This window comes from Gymnoscopelus microlampas (genome assembly GCF_963454915.1).
Source record: "Gymnoscopelus microlampas genome assembly, chromosome: 9".
Lineage (NCBI taxonomy): Eukaryota > Metazoa > Chordata > Actinopteri > Myctophiformes > Myctophidae > Gymnoscopelus > Gymnoscopelus microlampas.
In genome coordinates, this window is record NC_139946.1 from 37,050,596 (window position 1) to 37,071,291 (window position 20,696).

Sequence of the window (20,696 nt, forward strand, 5' to 3'; positions counted from 1 at the left end):
CGATTTAGAATGTTTTTTACTAGTGGTTTATTGACCACACTCTATGCCTTCCCTCCTCACTCGCTTTTCATTCCTCTCCCGGGTTTCCAGCGCTCTCTCTCTCTCTCTCTCTCTCTCTCTCTCTCTCTCTCTCTCTCTCTCTCTCTCTCTCTCTCTCTCTCTCTCTCTCTCTCATCCTCTCTCTCTCTCTCTCTCTCTTCTCTTTTCTCTTTTCCCGCTCACAGCCAGGAACAAGATGTGTGCCCACGCACCCCATTAGTAAGAAGAGCTTACCTCAACCCCAGAGCAGCGGGAGGTAAACCAGCAACCAGCAGAGGTCTCTTGGTACATGGAGTATAGCTTGTAGCAAGACTGACCCATTTATATAGGAACAGGTTTCTGGCCCACCCACCCACTCTCCCATTTAATAGATCAGTGGTTCCCAAATGGTGGGTTGAGGCACACTGGTGTGCCTTGGGATCTTGGCAGCCACACATTATAGCAATATACTGAATACAACTATATCAAATGTATTCATTTACTATATTAGTATTTCTGGGCACTCATTTCCCAATACAGAGGCAAATTTTGTACCCTGAGAAGACATTTTTTAAATGTGTTTTTTTTGTTTTGTTTTTCACATTTAAAACAATAGCAGATCTGCAAGCTCACAACACGTCACACATGTTGTGAGCTTGTTGATCTGTTATTTTCACTTTGAATACAGGTGTGTCTTGAGAGTTGAGACTTGTCCATTGGCGTGCCTTGGGCACAAAAAGTTTTAAAAGCACTAGATCTCAAAATGCATGTGCCTTCAGCTCTGAAGTGTATGAGACAGACGTTCTGGCTTCTGTGACTGAAGTCTGGCTTCAGGGCTTACAGTTGTCTGAGGCTTTACATTATAAAGTCAATGCTTTTCCACATGAAGAAGTCGATGTCGGGTTGCACTGTGATGAAATTTTACTGCTGGTGGCCTTGCTTTAACCTATTGCTACCCATTGTCCTACCCATGGGATGCTAGCACTATATTATACTTGTGTCATAGTCACTCTAGTCTCTTAAAGCCAGACGTTTGGATAGCTAGCTCAGCCTAAGACATCAGTAAGCGGAGACCTCTGAAAGTCTGGCTATGCGAGACTACGGTCACTCAGACTTTGCTTTCACATTTTCAAAAAACGTGACACATATGTATCTATGGGACCCCTTACACTGTAAAATCCTCAGTGTTCATTTAACTCTGAGAGAGTGCAAATGGAACCAAATGGACCCATAAGGCATCCGTAAGGGTCCATTTGGACTCCACATTGAGAACCAGTGCTGTAATTGAAAGACCGCATTAGTTTGTTTGGGTCTTTATTCAGATCTATATATAGCAAGTGGTGTGAAGACTCCGCTCTGACTCTGGCTAAACTGCTTAGCTCTGGCTAAACTGTTTGGTATGTGCCGTGCGAATGAGCAAATGCTGTCAGAACGTCAACGAAATGATCAAACTTCAAGGTTGGGTGAGCTCCTTAACCCTGGCGTTCCACTCTGTTCGAATACATGATCCTGGCCACCATCATCGCCAACTGTATCGTCTTGGCTCTGGAGCAGCACCTCCCTGGGGAAGACAAGACCCCCATGTCTAAGAGACTGGTGAGACAGATGCACACACACACACACACACACACACACACACACACACACACACACACACACACACACACACACACACACACACACACACACACACACACTCACTCCAGAAGCGTGTTTTTATTTTATTTATTTAAAAAAGTAACATCCTACATTATATAATCGATTAGTTCAATGAACTGTTGCACCCCTACATATAGTCCAGTACAGATGGAGGGGTGTGTGTCATTCAGGCTGTGATTGCCACCAACAGGAAAAGACAGAGCCCTACTTCATCGGCATGTTTTGCCTGGAGGCAGGGATCAAGGTCATCGCTCTGGGCTTCGTGTTCCACAAAGGATCCTACCTGAGGAACGGGTGGAACGTCATGGACTTCATAGTGGTCCTCAGCGGGTGAGTGTGTGTGTGTGTGTGTGTGTGTGTGTGTGTGTGTGTGCGTGTGTGTGTGTGTGTGTGTGTGTGTGTGTGTGTGTGTGTGTGTGTGTGTGTGTGTGTGTGTGTGTGTGCGTGTGTGCGTGAGCGTACTATACAGTATGTGTGGATGAAGGAAAATAGCGAAAAGTGGAGAGTGTGACATTTGAGTTTTTTTGCTCTTTTGTATTCTGAACAACATCACTGAAACCCAGCCATCGATAATGTCATGTTCCTCATTTTATCACCATAGTTTCATCCAATGTTTTACTAATTATATAAACTAGAAGTTCGGGCCGCTGTGCAGCCCTCACATCTAGCGTGACGTATCGTCCACTGCGCATCGCAGATCCACCTTCACACACCGTCACAGTGTGAGAGAGAGCATTTTGTAAAAGTAGGGCAAAGTGGCTTATAATTTTCGGACATGGCAATGCTGAGTGGCTGTGCTGAGCATGCAGTGCAGGCTTGTTTGTTTGTCTGTCTCTGTCCCCCTCTCTCTGTGTCGCTCTCGTCTCTGTCGCTGTCTCTCTCTCCCTGTGTCTCTGTCTGTGGAATAAGGAATAAGGTTCAGTTTTGGCACTCACGTGCAGCAGATTTCGTGCAATTATAGTATGATAGCTCGGCTATCTTAACTGAAGAGATGGTGTATTGAGAAAAAAGGATGGGGCTAAGAATAGACCTCTGGGGTACTCCAGTCAGCTAAGTATATATAAATAATAATCCTACTATAATTCTAGTAAGCTGACGGTGGATGGGGTCTTGGGTCTCCGATCAAACTGCGCATGCGTCGTTGTGTGCCAGGTTTCGCGAGAGAAACAAGCAGCGAGGTCTATGAAAACGAGGCCAAACCAAACAAACCCTATAACACCAACATTGGCCCTAAAGCGCTTACAATCGGCGGACATGGCAACACCGACTCTACACCATAGACCCCGCCCACTCTCTGCTGTGGAAAGTAAACACTCCAGATTTGTTTCCCAACACACGATGCACATTAGCTCCATAAAGAACGGTTCTATGTCGTTCTCTTCCAGGATCGGGCGAACGTCCGCCAAGGCTCCGCTGTTTACCCTTTTGTATACATCGTATCCCAAAACTAATGGTAGATTCTAAACCGCACGGATGTTTAAGGTTTGGTCGGTTGCATAATATTTTAGGTCGCCAGCGAAACTACCCGTTTAAATCGCTTATTTAGTCAGCCTGTGGCCATGTTTCCCATTGTAGCCAAACCGAGAGCAGTAGTGGCAGCGGACGTAGGTTTTTTTTCCGGGTTTAATGGGAAACATGGCCACAGGTTTCGCGAGAGAAACAAGCAACGAGGTCTATGAAAACGAGGCCAAACCAAACGAACCCCATACCACCAACATGCAACCTGATAATAATGTCCAAAGCATGTCTGTGTATGTTTACATCCATTACTGTGTTGGCGTTAGTTGGGATTAATGTTTATTAGCCAAACCAAGTTACTATGCGCCGTTAGCGTGATGCTAAGCTAACGGACGTTTGGCGCTAGCATGCGGCTAACGCTAATGCTAACGTCGTCATCGTGACTTAATCAACAATGTAAACGTTTCATCAACACACTTTATGAACCTTACTGTGGTTAATATTATCAGTGCTACCCAAGTAGTCCATTGAAAAGTATTATTTTGGTGTATTTTGTGTATTGTAACTTGGACACAGCGGACGTAGGGAGAAGCTGGACGTAGGGGGGTTTTTCGGGTTGAATGGGAAACATGGCCACAGGCTGACTAAATAGCCTGAATAAATAAGTTTGCCACGGGACCCGGGCCGGGCGAGTAACATGCCTACGCCATTCTCCGTGCTGATATATATATATATATATATATACATATATACGCCCGTGGGGAGGGGTGACCGCGCGCGGGGACGTGCGCGGCGGAGAAACCGCGCGACAGGACGTGCATTAACCCCAAATTTGCAACTGGGTAGCGTTAGCAATTAGCATGCTACGGCTAACAGCTACGTTAAACATCTTATCAACAACCTGTATGAACGTCAGTGTGGTCAATGTCATCAATGCTAACTAATTAGCCCGTTGAACAGTGTTAATTTGGTGACTTCTGGGGGTTTCTGACTGTGACACAATGTCACGATGTCGCGGACGCAGCTCGCGGGAATCGCGGCCTACTGCGCCACCAGAAGCCTCGGATCATGGTAGTGGCCCTGTCCCCCAATCAACGTGCTTTCAGCACGAACGACAACAACACATCTACCGGATGTACAAACACGGAATGAATAGCTTAGCACTTCCGGTGGTTCCTTCACAATAAAGGTTGCAACAAATACACACACCATGCAATGAAATAATCATATGCGTTTCTTAAACTCTAAATTAATACATTCCTTTTTTAACTGTTTTAACTACTCCTGCAATTACATTTATATGAAATAAATCACAACACCCCCCTATAACATTAAAAAAACGCCCAGTGGTGGACAAAGTCCTCACATTTTCAACTTAAGTAAAAGTATCAATACTGCAATGTAGAAGTACTCTGACACAAGTAAAAGGCCTAAAGTACAAAAGCATTGCCATCAAAATATACTTAAAAGTTCCAAAAGTACAAGTACTAAAATGTTTGAAAATAGCTCATCATCAGGCTCACAACGCGTCGCCATGCGTTGTGAAAATAGCAGATCTACAAGCTCACAATGCCTCGCAATGCGTTGTGAAAATAGGGAGATGGAGAGAGAGAGAGAGAGAGGGACGGAGAGAATACTCAAATACCTTGAGTAAAAATAATTCAGAGTACTCAAAATGAGTAAAAATACTTAAAAGTACTGAAAATGAGTAAAAATACTTCAAAGTTGAAAAACAAAGTACAAATACTTAAAGATTGATAAAAACAGTAAAAATACCTAAAAGTTGAGAAAAACAGTAAAAATACTTAAAAATAGGGGGGCGCCACGACGGGGCGCGCGCGGGGGAGAAACCGCGCGACAGGACGTGCATTAACCCCAACTTTGCAACTACTTTCGCCTGCGCCCTTCACCGGGTATGGTCTAGTAATAATAATACATTTTATTTGTAATGCACTTTTCATTCACAAGGAATCTCAAAGTGCCACAAGGTAAAACATCATCAATCATATAAAGTTAAAAAGCACGGTTTAAAAACAGATATGACTAAACAACAATTCAACATGAAAATGCCCTCTGAAACAAAAACGGCCTATTTTAAAAGAGTCCAGGGTCTGTGGTGCTCTCAGGTCATTAGGAAGGCTGTTCCATAGGCGCGGCGCTGCCGAGCAGAAGGCCCGGTCACCCATAGTACGTAGATTTGTACCAGGGACATCGAGGAGGAATCTGCTGGTAGATCTGAGGGTGCGGGTGGAATTTTGTGGGGGCCTAATTCATTTCTGTAGGTAGGGAGGGGCATGTCCATTTATGCAGTTGTGGGTGATCAGCAGGACCTTGTAGTCGATCCTAGCTGACATGGGGAGCCAGTGCAGTGAAAATAGGACCGGTGTTATGTGGTCATGCTTACGCACTCTCATTAGGACCCTGGCAGCGCTGTTTTGGATGTATTGCAGCTTTTGAATACTTTTGCCAGGAATCCCAATGAAGAGTGCGTTGCAGTAGTCCAGTCTAGAGGAGATAAAGGCATGGACAAGTTTCTCTGCATCTGACAGGGTTAGAAGGGGGCGGAGTTTGGAGATGTTTTTGAGATGATAGAATGCAGTTCTACACAGATGTTTTATATGGTCATTGAAAGTCAGGTGAGGGTCGAATTTAACAGCTAAATCTGTGACTGAGGAGGAGAGGGGGATGACCTGACTGTCGAAGGTGAGATGAGATATGGGGCATGACTGGACCTGGTGTGGTGTGCCAACAAGGAGAGCTTCAGTTTTGTTGCTGTTTAACTGAAGGAAATTGTTTCTTGTCCATGCCTATATAGGGTTTAAGTGGTTAATGATACATCATACATGATGTTGACTACAAAAAAATCAATATAAACTCTCCCTCACCTCTCTGCCTCAACAAAATGATGGAAATTTTCACTGAATGTAAATAACAATCTCCACAGTTAAGGGTCTGATTATGATCCACCAGGGTGACGGTAACTGGAAGAGAAATGAGAAAAAGAAAAAAAAAACCTATTAATCCCACCAGCACAAACCAAACATTACAGAAGATCCCCTATAGGCCTACATTTCCTCATGTCCCTTATTAACCTCTCTAATTGAAAATGTACTGATGTGTAGCACGCTAATCTTAACTATTAACTATTAATATAGGTGTTTGTTTGTGTGTACTCATGCATACTATGTGTAGTACTTTTATATGAATATATGTGGTTATGCAGTGTGTTCACAAATAAGACTAGCAGAGATATTGTCATCTTATTAAGCTCAAACCATTTAATGCCACTGAACTTCAACTGGATTGACTTCATTTATAGATTAATTTGGATACCGAAGTAATTGCAATGTAACGCAAATGCAAATGTATCACATATGTTATTATTTGCAAGATTTAACTACACTAGACCATACCCGTCGGGGGATATGAGCACCCATGCTTGTTTCACGCACATAATTTGGCAACCCGGGGCCGGGAGCCAGCGAACACAAAAACACTAATAAACAGCTGACCTTTGGGTAAAGCGAAAAATGGGCTTCGGTGTTCCGTGCACATGGTAATGGTCAATGGCTGTGTGCAAATGCAGAGCAATTGCTCCAGCCACTGAGGAGAACCGGGCAGAAGAGAATTTGGGCTCACCGCACACACACACCACACGCTCGCACAGAGCTTTGTGGAATTATTGGAGGATGTTCTAGCTTTTACGATAATAGTCCAGCCACAACTACAACTGTAGTACAGAACACAGTGTGAGGCTAAAACAGTATTCAGTAAAAGCTGCTGGATGAATTGAAGTACTGCCGGTGGCAGCTGTGAACAAAAGTGTGTTAGAATTCATCCATGCTTGTACTGGAATCCAGCACCTTATTCTGAATACCTCCAGCACATCTCCTATGATGGCTGAGTGCAAATTTATACTTGTCACATGTCCGCGTTGCTTGGCGAAAATAACTGATTTTCAATAGAAAAATGTGTTGAAAAAAAAACTTAAATGTTGCTGTAATATCAGTGGTTCTCAAACTTTTTTCATGTCAAGGACCAGCCACTGTATTTGTCCGTGGACCCCCATCTCAAAATATTTAGTTCCAGGGACCCCCAGAAGCAAAGATTTTAGTTAAAAATGTATATATATATTCAAAGATTTGCACACATTTTCCATGATTTTTAGCGGTGCCAACCGCTCTACACTTGACTTTGTCCGTATGTCCGTCCGTCCGTCCGTCCGTATGAGCCTGACGGCAAAGAAGAAACACATACAAACACACGCACACACACACACACACACACACACACACACACACACACACACACGGACTTGGAGATTGCCTACGCCAACTCTCCTCTCATTGGCCACACGTGCCACTGGCTATCAAAGAGGGGTCCAGGGACCCCCAGCGTATGTTCTGTCCATGCCACCAAGTCCACATTTGGTATGTGGACTTAGACCACCAATAGGCACGAGCATGAATTGATGAAGTTATCACAGAGGGGTCCAGGGACCCCCAGCGCCCGTATGAGCACGGTATTTTAAACAGCTATAAATCCAGTTTGCAGCATGCCACCAAGTCCACATTTGGTATGTGGACTTAGACCACCAATAGGAACGAGCATGAATTGCTGAAGTTAGCAAAGAGGGCTCCAGGGACCCCCAGCGTATGTTATGTTTGTCCGTCCGTTTAAGCACGGGATGAGCACGGGAATTCAAACAGCTATAACTCAAATTTGCAGCATGCCACCAAGTTCAAATATGCTATGTGGACTTAGACCACCAATAGGGACCAGCATGAATTGCTGAAGTTATCAAAGAGGAGTCCAGGGACCCCCAGCGTATGTTATGGCCGTCCGTCCGTTTAAGCACGGGATGAGCACGGGATTTTAAACAGCTATAACTCCAGTTTGCAGCATGCCACCAAGTCCACATTTGGTATGTGGACATAGACCACCAATAGGCACGAGCATGAATTGATGAAGTTATCAAAGAGGGGTCCAGGGACCCCCAGCGCCCGTATGAGCACGGGATGAGCACAGGATTTTAAACAGCTATAACTCCAGTTTGCAGCATGCCACCAAGTCCACATTTGGTATGTGGACTTAAACCACCAATAGGGACCAGCATGAATTGCTGAAGCCCCGCCCCCTCTGTCTTCCCATTGGCTGCCCTTCAAACAGCCATAACTCAAGTTCGCAGCATGCTATGGAGTACAAATTTTGTCCATGGACTAAAGCCAGCAATAGGGACTTACTGTCATTACTTAAGCCCCGCCCCCTCTGTCTGCCCATTGGCTGGGCTTTAAACAGCCATCATTCCAGTTTGCAGCATGCTACCAAGTACAAATTTGGTAAGTGGACTCAGACCACCAATGAGTTAAGGCCCGCCCCAAAGGCACCGCTTCCTTCACACAGGGTGTGATTTTCAAAAAAAATGCTGATCTACAAGCTCATAGCGCGACATTCGGTGCCGCACTATGAGCTTGTTTATCTGCAATTTTTGAATAGTCAAAGAAAACTTAAAATGACACAGATGCGTTCCCGGTCTTTATTCGTGTCATGTGATCACCTCATGCACACACCCATACTGTACACTTCACTTGCTCGCTCTCACACACGCGTGAAATATGAAAAATTCATGGCACAAAAGTACAGAGGGTGGCAGACAGGGTTCTTAGAGAATTTTACATGATTCTGGCTGTTCCATTATTGATGAGCACAGTCTTAGAACTTCTCTCTGAAGAGAGAGAGACGGAAGGAGAGAAGGAGGGAGGCAGAGGGATAACCTCTTTGTGTCGGATTAGACAGCAGTGTATTACTCAACATCTGCTGTCAATACCTGTGTGTGTGTTTGTGTGTGTAGGGCTTTTACGATTACAAATTTAAGTTGGCAATTAATTGTCACACAAATGATAGCGATTAACGATTTAATTGTGTTTTTGGCATTGAACATTGGAACATATTAATACAATTTTAATTTCTTGTTTGGTTTTTAGGCTTCATAATCACAAATTGCACAGGGCAGATATGACAAATAACTTAAATATACAAAGACATTACTGACACATTTAATAATTTCAAAAACATTTTTTAAATAGCGGAAATAGCTGATCTACATGCTTACAACATGTCACGAAGGCGAGGCACCAGTCACCCTAAAGTCACCCAGAAGTTCAAGAATCTTAACTAAAACACAGCAACTTTTGATACAAATGGATTCTTCCAATCTCAGCGTTCTTAAAAAGGAAAGAGAGACGGGCAGAGACATTTATTTCAGGTCACTTTAGGTAACCTGCTGAAAACAAAACATTTTAGGTAGCACATCCCAAACTTCAAGTCAATAGAGGACAAAATACGCACATTTCCACTTGTTTATTTGGCAAGCAAAAAACCTCAATGCTTATGCGTTTCGGCCAAGAGTTTTTACAGCACATAGATTCAACTCAATTCATACACAAGGTCAGAGTCAACACACAGCTGAGATCAGGCCAATCACCAGGGACCAATCACTTGTATAACATGATTCTAGATACGAGACTGATTTGATTTGGATTATTTAATGACCCATTACAAACAATAGGAAGTTACACATGTATCTCAAAGCTACACATCCAAATGACAGTGATAGGACATACATCACAGACAGTATCAACACAAAAAGCATTTTAAGCTATAATCATCATTCAGTCCATTGGGTGTCATAGTATTGAGTGTGTATATCCATTATATTTATCTCTGGGCAAGTTCAGTGCTATTTCCGTCTACATTTGATCACTTTTATTGTGATCATGCCTGTTCACATAGTGAGTGTTTGATTTTTCTGTTTTGTAGGTAGATAGACAGACAGACAGACCTTTATTGGTCCCGTGGGGGAAAAGCACAGCAGTTAAGGTACAGATACAGAGTGAGATAAGTGCTGTAAGATGCAGTCATAGGAAGAATAACATCACTTAAGGCACCATCAATAATGAACAAAAAGTATTTTTGATCCAGGCAGTGTTGGTCCAAGCGAGCTGGCACCTCAGTTTTCGTTGTCACACTCTGAAATCATTCCAAATAAATGTGCCAAAAAATAAACAAGTAGAAATATGTGTATTTTATCCTCTATTGACTTGAAGTTTGGCATGTGCTACCTTTTTCATATGTTGACTGGATTTATAATAATGACAATAATAGCTCAGATTGATATAGTGCTTTTCTAAGTACCCAAAGTCGCTTTACATAAAAGAAAAGGAACCAACCGATTTGTTTTTTAGCACTCCGTTGTGATTGTCCATTGTTGAAGCGCAACCTCTTTTTCTAACTCATTAAATGTTTAGGTGTGCAACAGTTCATAGAACTAACCAAAATAATAAATGATGACAAATAATTGATTTAAAATGAATAATACATTAGTAAAAACTAGATCTACAAGCTAACAACACCTCGCAATGCGATGATCAGCTATTTTTGTTAACTATCCAAAAAGTCTCTGTTCTCGATTATTCAATGAAACAAAAAAGTAATCGATAGAATAATCACTAAGAAGATAATCAATAGTTGCAGCCCGTGTAATTTTTTCTGGAGTTTATCAGTTACAACATAATTAGGTAAAAATGACAACAAAACTGTTAACAGCAAACAATGCTGCTATTGTGTCCGCAATGGATCTGTTGTCGTTTAGAAGATGAGATGTTCTCCATCTAAGTGCTCTGCACATCTGATTTTATTAATATTTAGTGTGATGATGATGATGATGAATGATCATTCTGGAAACACCAAAGATAAGATTAATGAACCCTCTTCTCTCACTCTCTCTTCTTAACACACAGACGCATTACACACACACACACACACACACACACACACACACACACACACACACACACACACACACACACACACACACACACACACACACACACACACACACACACACACACACACACACACACACACACACACACACACACACAACCACAATCTATTGACCACCATTGTCCAGGGTCACTTTGCAGCCTTTAGGGAGTGAGTAAAGATTATGAGATCTGGAAATATTAGATGAGTCATGTCTTTCAGTTAGTAATTAACAGACCTCTGCAGACAGGAAGGGTCACAGATCGCAAAAGACACTATGCAAAGACAGATGTACAGTAGCCTGCCAACATTTTTAAAGGACAACTCCAACACTTTTTGTATGTATCTATATATACTGGTTATCACACACTTAAGATGTAATGAGGCAGGATATTTTAAACTTGTGTCCAACATGACATCAGAATCATAACTTTAATAAATATAAATAACTATAAATAAATAAAAACAGTAGAAGAGTTTGTAAATGACCCAAAGCATCTTTTTCTGCATTATGTTCTGTAAAACAAAGTTGATATCGGTTTATATTGGGCAACATACACAATAATACTGATATATCTGTGATAGGCCACTATACTGTGTATAGTAGGTCAATATCGGCCAATTTTAGCAGCCAATCGTTGAATTACTTGGACTCTGTTTCATTTTGATCAGTGTGTAGTGCAGTATTTGAATGAAAATGTCGCCCTGTGGAGGTATGGTTGATAAGTGCTGTACTTGCTGCGTTGGAATATCGTTGGCTCACTCAACATAATGTCTGGAGCATGTGTTTGCTAACAGTGTGAATGCTGGAGGCCATGATTATCTCAGCAAGTCGCCTTCGGTGTTTTCAAGATGCCCTGTGTTATGAAGAGAGCGAGTAGGAGGATGGAGGGATTAACAAAATGCATTGACATGTTCTGTTTCTCTCAAAGAACGGCTGTAGACTGTTAGCGATTTAAAGGCAATAAATGCTATAAGCGGTGGGTAATCTCATGATGACCTTTCCCTGTCAGCTACATGTGTGTTAGTGGAATTAACCTCACTAGGCCAATAATGCAACGCATGCTCCTCGGTTATGCAATACCCGTTGTACCCGTTGTCAGACTACTTAGTGCAGTACCCATTATCATAGTACTTGGAGGCTATTACATCAGTAGTAGTACTATCACATCATATTGATGACATCAGGGATCTCCATATGGGTCTAAAGGGGCCACAGACACACAGACCAGATCGGTCAGATGTTTTTCGAGATATGTGAGAGACAGACAGACACACACAGACAGATTCCATGGCTTTATAGATAGATTAACCCTTTTTCTGGGGTGAATATTTGGCGAAAATACCTGATCTGCAAGTTCACAACTAGACGTTTGAGCGTTTTTCCCAGAAGATATTTAGTGTCGAGCGAAAATAGGAGGTGCGTTTAGTATAGAGCTGTGGGGGTCTCCGGGCAATGAAGTATACAGGGTTTAAGTGGTTAAAGGCTGTTAGGTAGTGGAGGGGACCCTGGAAGATGAGTGGATGAAGTCTGATTTATACTTTACTGCACCGGTCGCCCATGCTGAAAATAGCAGAAATGTGAGCTTGTAGATCAGATATTTTCGGCACAGGACACCATCGTATGACATATGGGCCATTCACACCACGCACGATAACTGTAACGCTAATTAAGTTAGGGTCCGTCCACACTAAAGAGCGATAAAGTTATGTAAACAGTTTATCAAACACTCACTGCTCAGTCCAGCTGTGTCAGAGCCCACACAGAGAGAGAGAGGGGGATGAGAGAGAGCTCCACCTCTGTGGTGCTGAATATAGTTTTGGATATTCTGACTTATTATTAATTATAAGCAGTGGTGGAAAATGTTCTCAATGTTTTTTACGTAAGTAAAAGTATCAATACTGTAATATAGAAATACTCTGTTACAAGTAATAGTCTGGAATAAATGTACTTGAGGAAAAGTACAAAAGTATTGGCATCAAAATGTACTAAAAGTACCAAAAGTAAAAGTACTCATAATGCAGAATGTCTCATTTAAAGCTTTCAAATGTATATGCGTAGCATCGCGACGCATTGTGAGCTTGTCGATCGGTGCTGAAATTTGGAAATACTCCAGTAAAGCAAACTTTCCTCAAAAGCGTACTGAAGCACAGTACTTGAGTAAATGTACTTAGTTACTTTACACCGCTGATTAATAAGGAGGTGATCCTACTTGAGGTGATGCCAGCTAGTCTACCAGCTATTCACAAAAGTCTCATCCGTTAATAACAAAATTTTCAGAGGGTGAGTGAGACGACTGCATTCCAGATGCCCTTCTGATGGATTTTGAATGGCTGTCAATGTTTCCGTCGCTCATGAAATCGTGCTGAAAGTGATCCAAACGATATCGTTTACGGCTATAGTTGTCCTTATAGTTGTGGTGTGAACTCAGCCATCCGCTTCAATTAGAAAGATATCTAAAGCTACATATTTATAGTTATCACTCTCAGTGTGAACAGCGCTTAGGTCAGGCTTTAACCTGCACAAAGGAAGTGGGGATGTGGAAAACAGAGAAGGAGGAAGTGAGTGAATGAGCGAGAGAGAGAGAGAGAGAGAGAGAGAGAGAGAGAAAAGGAAGACAGTGTTGTAGATCAGGAGGAAATGAGAAGGGGTGCCTCCATGTGTAAATGGTACTAATTGGCACCTTGGCAGTTCTCTTAGCTGGCAAGACCCTCCATTAGACTGGCAACACATGGCAGAGGGCAACGCCCACCTAGCAATTGTGTCACTGCTCTGTGCCAGACACCAAGGGGGTGTACGGACTACGGAGCACGGCTGAGGGGAAGCAGAAGGGCAACCCCTCCCCCTTTTTGTCATCAGAGAGGCAAAGGGTGGGGGGGGGTGAAGTGGGTTAGGGTTGAAGGCAGGCGTGCAACAGTTAATTGAACTAATTAATCTATTATCAAAGAAATCGGCAATTTAATAAAATAATTGACTAATAATCTATCCTTATTTTGAACATGATATATTCAAAAAAAGCTGAAAAGCTTAAAAATATCTATAAATAAGTTTGTGAGCTTGTAGACATGCTAGTTTAAGTATTTTTGTATAAAATAACACTTAAGTCGTTAATCGATTTGTTGTTGATCTATAAAAAACTATATAAAAATATTGAAAGAAATATGAGCTTCTTGGTTATTCAATTAATCAGAAAAGTCATCGATACAATAAGTGTCTTTTTTTTTTTAAATAAAAAAAGTATCGATAGTTACAGCCCTAGTTGGAGACGACGAGAGGAGAGTATTGAGAGAGACAGGAAACAAGGAAGCCGAGATCTGAAGGAAACGAGATGAGAAAGAAAGAGGAGATGTTGGTCAGAGAGTATGGAAATCCTACACTAATTAGTCGAACCGATACACTGATACTGTTTTCTTCTATAAATATGGCTAAACATAGTCTTTCAGTCTTGGATACAGTTTTCTCTCAAATCTGTCCAGAACTCTTAAAGGACGACTTCACCCATTTTCAACCTAACTTCATATAATTGATCCTCACTAATGCTCATTATAATATGGTACGATTTTTGTTTACCCCATCTGTGTCTCAGAGGAGGGCTGTGGACAGTTCAGAAACCCGCCTACCAGTGACATCATCGATGGGAAATCCAAGCTAATAGAAACGGCAGGCTTTCTATTCCTGGAAAGTTAGCATGCTATAATGGAAGCCATTGTTCTCGCATTAATACAAATCGAAATAAAAAAAATGAAATCTTGTTTGAAAAAAAAAAACCCTGTCTAATGATGATGTCACTGGTAGTTTCTGAAGTGTCCACTGAAGTGTCAACAGCCCTCCTATGAGACACAGAACGAGTAGAATTTATTTTACAATTTTTTCATGAGCATTAGTGAGGACCAATTATATGAAGAAAATGGGTGAAGTCGTCTTTAATTACATGTGTTATAGGATGTCAGAATACTGAAACACACTACAGAATAGTAATTAAAATTAATTGGAAAACTGCCTGGGAGTGCTCACTCTGTTTTACTAAGAAAGACTTGATACGCTCAATATCTCAGATTACAATCGGGTCAGTAAAAGTGTCTTTGTTTAGTCAACCAAACCCTTACATGCAAGCTATCCTTAATCCTTTTGTAAGCCTTGAAATATGAATGTTAAAACTTTGCAAAGACCCAAGGTGTGTGAGTCACTAAGATACTCACTGCAGCTAATCTGAAGGCTTGCATTCAAAAAGATGACTAAGGAGGCACACTGAGACACTTCACTACAGGCACTAATGCTTCAATGCCGCCATGGCAAAATAGCTTGGCGTCCCTGTGGAGCAGACCTGCGTGCGTAACCGTGTGATCACACAATGAATGAATCACAGGGAAAAATGAATGTGGTCTATACGAACACAATCGGCGGGGTGTTCGGGGGAGGTAAACCGGGCAAGGAGGACGATCTATGTCACTGCGCGTACTCCTACGGACTGGGGAAGCACCGGTCAGCAGGCAATGTTGAACGGGAGGATTAGGATGGAGGTGCGGTGTCCTCCTGGTGGGGACTCCTCACTGGCAGGTGAGACAATATAGGGTACAAGAGCAGTGGTAATAATTGAATGACAATGAAATTGGACCACATTCTCCGAGATGATTTCCAAACGCTGGGACTTCAGTCCTATAGTATTTGAATAGAGTGGAAAACCACACCATGCCACATACACACACAGAGACAGACAGGGGAATACAGGCGACACAGGGGGAGAGAGCAACACAGGGTCACACAAGGACCGTAACTCCTCATAAAAACGGTTTAATCGCCTTTTTGCTTTCTCACTGTCACGTTTCTGTGTGTGAATCTGGTTGTAATATCAATTAATTGTTTAAATGGTACTGTAAGTGTCTGTGGATGTCTTCTCTTCATATTCCTCCTACAGCCATGTCATGGTTGTGCTAGTGTTGCTGCTGCTGAGCTGTCCTGTACACTACACTTATTTCACGGATGGTGTCAGGGTGTGACGTTCTGTCACGATGCCTGACTCAAACGATGCTATACCTGACTCACTGTTATATTTGTGTGTGTGTGTGTGTGTGTGTGTGTGTGTGTGTGTGTGTGTGTGTGTGTGTGTGTGTGTGTGTGTGTGTGTGTGTGTGTGTGTGTGTGAGTGTGAGTACATGTGTGCGTGCGTGCATGCATATTTGTTGATGCATTTGTGTGTGTGAACCCAATGTGCCACTATTGAATATCTGTCAGTGTTGTGCCAGCCAATACTGTAACAACTTCTGTCCATTTGGCAGCTTATACCTGTTAGGACTGTCTGATCATTAGCATGAACACACACCAGTATGGCAATCAAGTGCGTGCGCGCTGTTACAGTCACAGTTACAAATGTATGCGATCTAGACACATGTAGGGGTACACACACACACACACACACACACACACACACACACACACACACACACACACACACACACACACACACACGCACACAGACACATGTAGGGGTGCATTGCACACACACATGCACACACCCAGATCCTTGTGGTTATCCATCTGTTCTTAGATTGATTGATGAGCATGGACACGACAGGCGTGAACGTGTCCCCCTGAGCGGTTACCGTGGTGATGGAGGACCCCACCCTATAGGTCATGCTGTCACTGGCTCCAGCCCTGCTGCTTCCCTGATCAATATCTAATGTCTAATATCGTCCACGTCGGGTGGAAACCTTGTATGTCCAAGATCGTTCCTTTTTTTGTTATTTTAAAAACATTTTTAAATCCTGAAAATAGCTCATGTCACAACGTGTCACATCGCGGCGCGTTGTGAGCTTGTAGATCTGCTTTTTCCCCCCACTACTTTTGTATGACGAATTAGGGCATTCATTTACGAAAAACAAAACTTAAAAAGTTGAAATATGGAGATACGAGGTTTCTTCCTGACAGCAGCGATATTTAGAGTCAGCAGTAATGAGTCTGACTCCTTTCTGGAGTAAGAAATGCAATTTAGACATTTTGTAGTCTGTTTGAAAAAGCAGCACTAGAGAGAAAGATGAAAGCAGGATGACTGTCTGTGCACGTGTGTGTGTGCGTGTGTGTGTGTGTGTGTGTGTGTGTGTGTGTGTGTGTGCGTGTGCGTGTGCGTGTGCGTGTGCGTGCGTATGCATGTGCGTGCGTGTGCGTGCATGTGTGTGCGTGCATGCGTGGGCGTGCGAGAGAACACGTGCATGCAATGGAGTTGGAGAGGCTTTTTAAGTTCCTCATTTGTTTTAACAAGCTTCTGTTCTGGTAAACAGTGTTGGGTACACACAGTAATATGCTGGCTTCATAAACGGAACACATGAATATGCATGAGCAAAACATGGGGAGGTGATAAGGGGACAATGAGACTGGGGGGTTAGTGACATTCAGTAATGTGACCTTAACAAAGCAGAAGTGGCATTTTATCTGTGATTCGGAATAAATTATGGTATAATAATGATGGTGTCACTGAAGTGCTCTTAACAAGCTCTCTGTTTGTGTCTGTCTCTAGTCTCTCTATTCTCTATCTCCCACTCTCTCCATTATCACATTCTTTGCAATTTTTTTCCATTATATTCTTACTCTCAGGTCGCACTATATTGACGAGTTGGTCCAAAATCACCTGTTGAGTCACCCTTTTGACACGACAGCGCTAACCTGTCGCACCACTTTTCAGCGTTCCCGGTAGTCCCGCCCATTGAAATGTGGAGGTGCCATTATCGCTCCCAACCCGTATTAGGTTGCCGTGTCTGGTAAAGACATCTAAAACAAGGCAGGCGTGCAATGTCCGCTTCTGCTGACTTACAGTAGCACCGTTCGAGTTGCATACCTATAGGCTTGGAATGTTAAATCATCTATCCTCGTCAGACAGCAATTAAAGTACTGCTCTCTGTTAGAAAAGAATAGTCTTTGTCATGTGTGAATTACATAATATCTTATAGATAGAAGTTACATTTATTTAATTTGGTCTCATGTCCATATCCTATCTAGTTGCATATTGGCCACGATCTAAGCTGACTAAGCAGTCCATTGAAACAAGCTGGTGCCTGCCCAGTCTTACATTATCAACATCAGACAGACATGTGATACAGTACATACATGCAGTCTGTCTATTGCCATGTACACCTTAATAACTTTGCTTCTTTAGGCTATGCCCTATGGGGGGTTTGTGAGCACAGACTCACTCACGTCTGTTTTATAGGCATGTAACGATTTATCGTATATCGATTTAAATCGATTCAAAGTGGTGACGATTTAAATCGATGCAATAAAATATGACATCGCGATGCAACCAGCAGAGGGCGCAATCGAGTCAGACTCCCTACCTTGTTCTCCGCCTACTATTTTGTCCCCTCGGGGCCACCATAGCTGCCTGCGTTCGTCTCTTCTTCACTCACTGAACAGCAGGCTATGAACGGCAGAGTGGGGTTCACGTCCTCTCAGGCTATGAAATCTAAACAACTAGGCGATAGCACTGCATAAAGAGGGAAATGTGCGTCGCATGTAAACATGTTTACTTGATTGATGAATTGCCCAAACTATACCGTTTACCCCCTCCCCCGTCTCGCCGTTGTTAGCTGTCTGATTTAAACTCTGTAGGAAACATACAACTGATAAGGCTTAATGAAAACGGCTAATTCTGGAGCTCCTCGGTGCGGCTGCAGAGTACAATGAATAATAATCTAATTTAATAATTTAACAATTGTATCAGACCGCTGACAACACCAAACTCCTTTCAACACTGTCTTTCAGATATATAGCGAATTTCATTGATATTAATCAATTAATTCTTATCTAATCTCATTTGGAGCAGTTTAAAACAGTTTCCCTTATTACTGTACATAAATGTGGTGTTTTATACAGAATGCTGAGAATGTAGCATAGATAAAAAATAACTTGTAAATCCCAAGGCTAAGCCTTAGTTTGTTTATTTGAAGGTTTTCTTTATAATTTATTTCATCTGGGATATATGTTTTAAAATTCATTTATTTCATAAGACTTATATATTTAAAGTTATTATTTTACAAATAAAAAAGTATATGTCTTAATGTGACAGTTAATGCATGTACCTCGTGAATAAAAAGGCTTTATTTAATTTCATGTATTAAAAAGAGGATAAGAGAAAAAATATTGTTTTTTTTAAATACATGATTTTTGTAAAATAAATAATCAAGGTTTTCAGTAATTTGTCTGGAAAATAAATGTGCTAAACAAATCGTAAAAAAATCGTGAAGAATCGTATCGTGAACCTCGAATCGTGATTCGAATCGTATCGTGAGTTGAGTGAATCGTTACATGCCTACTGTTTTATGCATGCCATGTGCATATTTGTTCTGGAGCATCACTGGACCAGAGCCACACCATTAAACACAAATGATTAACTTAACTATAATTGTCATGGTGTGTGTCAGGGGAAAGGACCCAAGTGCACATGACTAGAGGTGGAGCAGGTTCAATACAAAGTATGTATTGACATACAGGAGGGACAAGGCGAAAGAGGCATGGGTTGAGTCTAGGAAGGGGCTGAAGTGAAAACTGGTGAACAAATCCAAAAATGGAGCAGGCAGGGATTCAGGGTCCAGGACCAAGGGGCCAGCTTGAGATTTTTACATTGACTCCAATACGGAAGAGACCGTTCATATGAATGGCCTGTAGTTTCGCTGTTTTACCCCTGCAGGTGTCAGAAAGAATTTATTTTAACGCAAGCGGATGGGTTTTTGACAAACATTAGACTAGATTTTCTTACCTTAATAAAAAGTGTCATAAATTCTATATGCTTCCAGTCGCTAGTTTAAAGTCTCCTTTCAATCATCATGATAAGCGTTTTGCTAAATGATGGTCCCATTTATTCTAAAATTAACGATAAAGTAGGCTAAGAGGGGCGGGATGATTTGATTGACAAGCTACACAACCAATAGCATTCATTCCCCACCCCCGCTCTTGATTGACAAGCTACCCAACCAATAGCATTCTTTGGGGATTGTTTTCCGGTTCCTGTTCCCGACCTGCTTTTGGGCTTATATTAGAGATGGCGGATTTCAAATTCCTGAACAATCGGCTTCATTTTCGGTCTGTAGAAACCAGCTGTCTGGCTTTGTCCATCTCTTTTAAACAGTCTATGTCCAGGACACAGGTAAGGCAGGCAGAACAGAACAGAACCTGAGACTGGACTCTGGAAACCAGGAACATGAATACACGTACAATGGCTACAAAGCTATGGCAGGAAACACACGGTAAAATATAGCTTAGCCTTAGAATCTGTCTAGACTAGATTTATTTTATTCTGGGGTGTTTATCATCCAGTAACATGAGAGGACTGTACAAAGCAACCTACAAAGCAACCTGTCTCTGTGGCCCAGCTGTATGTGTCACTGGATGCAGAGAAAGCTTTCAGTAGGATAGTGGGCCTGCCTAAGTGCTGTCTCAATTTGGCTTTGATCCAGATATTTTTTAATGGGTCAAATCATTGTTTAATGCCTTCAGTGATATAAGGGCTGTGTGTGAGGGCTGTCTGGTCTCTCCATTACTCTTCGTCAATGTGCCATGTACCAACCAAAGAATAGAGTAGAGGGCATTGGAATAGGAAGTTAAGCTTTTGAATCAGGTTTATATGGAAATTATATTTTATTATCTAAGGAAATTTATGCAGGCTTATCAATTCATTCAGTACATTTTCTGAGTACAAAATAAACTGGAGTATATGATACAATACCTCTTAACTGTATTACTTTCTCTA

At 42.0% G+C, this 20,696-nt stretch overlaps 1 protein-coding gene across 1 annotated transcript in view; it reads left to right on the forward strand.

The window, feature by feature from the left end:
* Window positions 1-20,696, forward strand: part of cacna1ea (calcium channel, voltage-dependent, R type, alpha 1E subunit a) — a gene marked incomplete at its 5' end in the record, with an annotated part of 151,689 nt that overhangs the window by 58,172 nt on the left and 72,821 nt on the right. Inside the window, 2 exons of the mRNA XM_084066543.1 lie at window positions 1,513-1,614; window positions 1,868-2,007. Of these exons, the coding sequence (XP_083922669.1) occupies window positions 1,513-1,614; window positions 1,868-2,007 (242 nt within the window). The remainder of the gene's footprint in view (window positions 1-1,512; window positions 1,615-1,867; window positions 2,008-20,696) is intronic.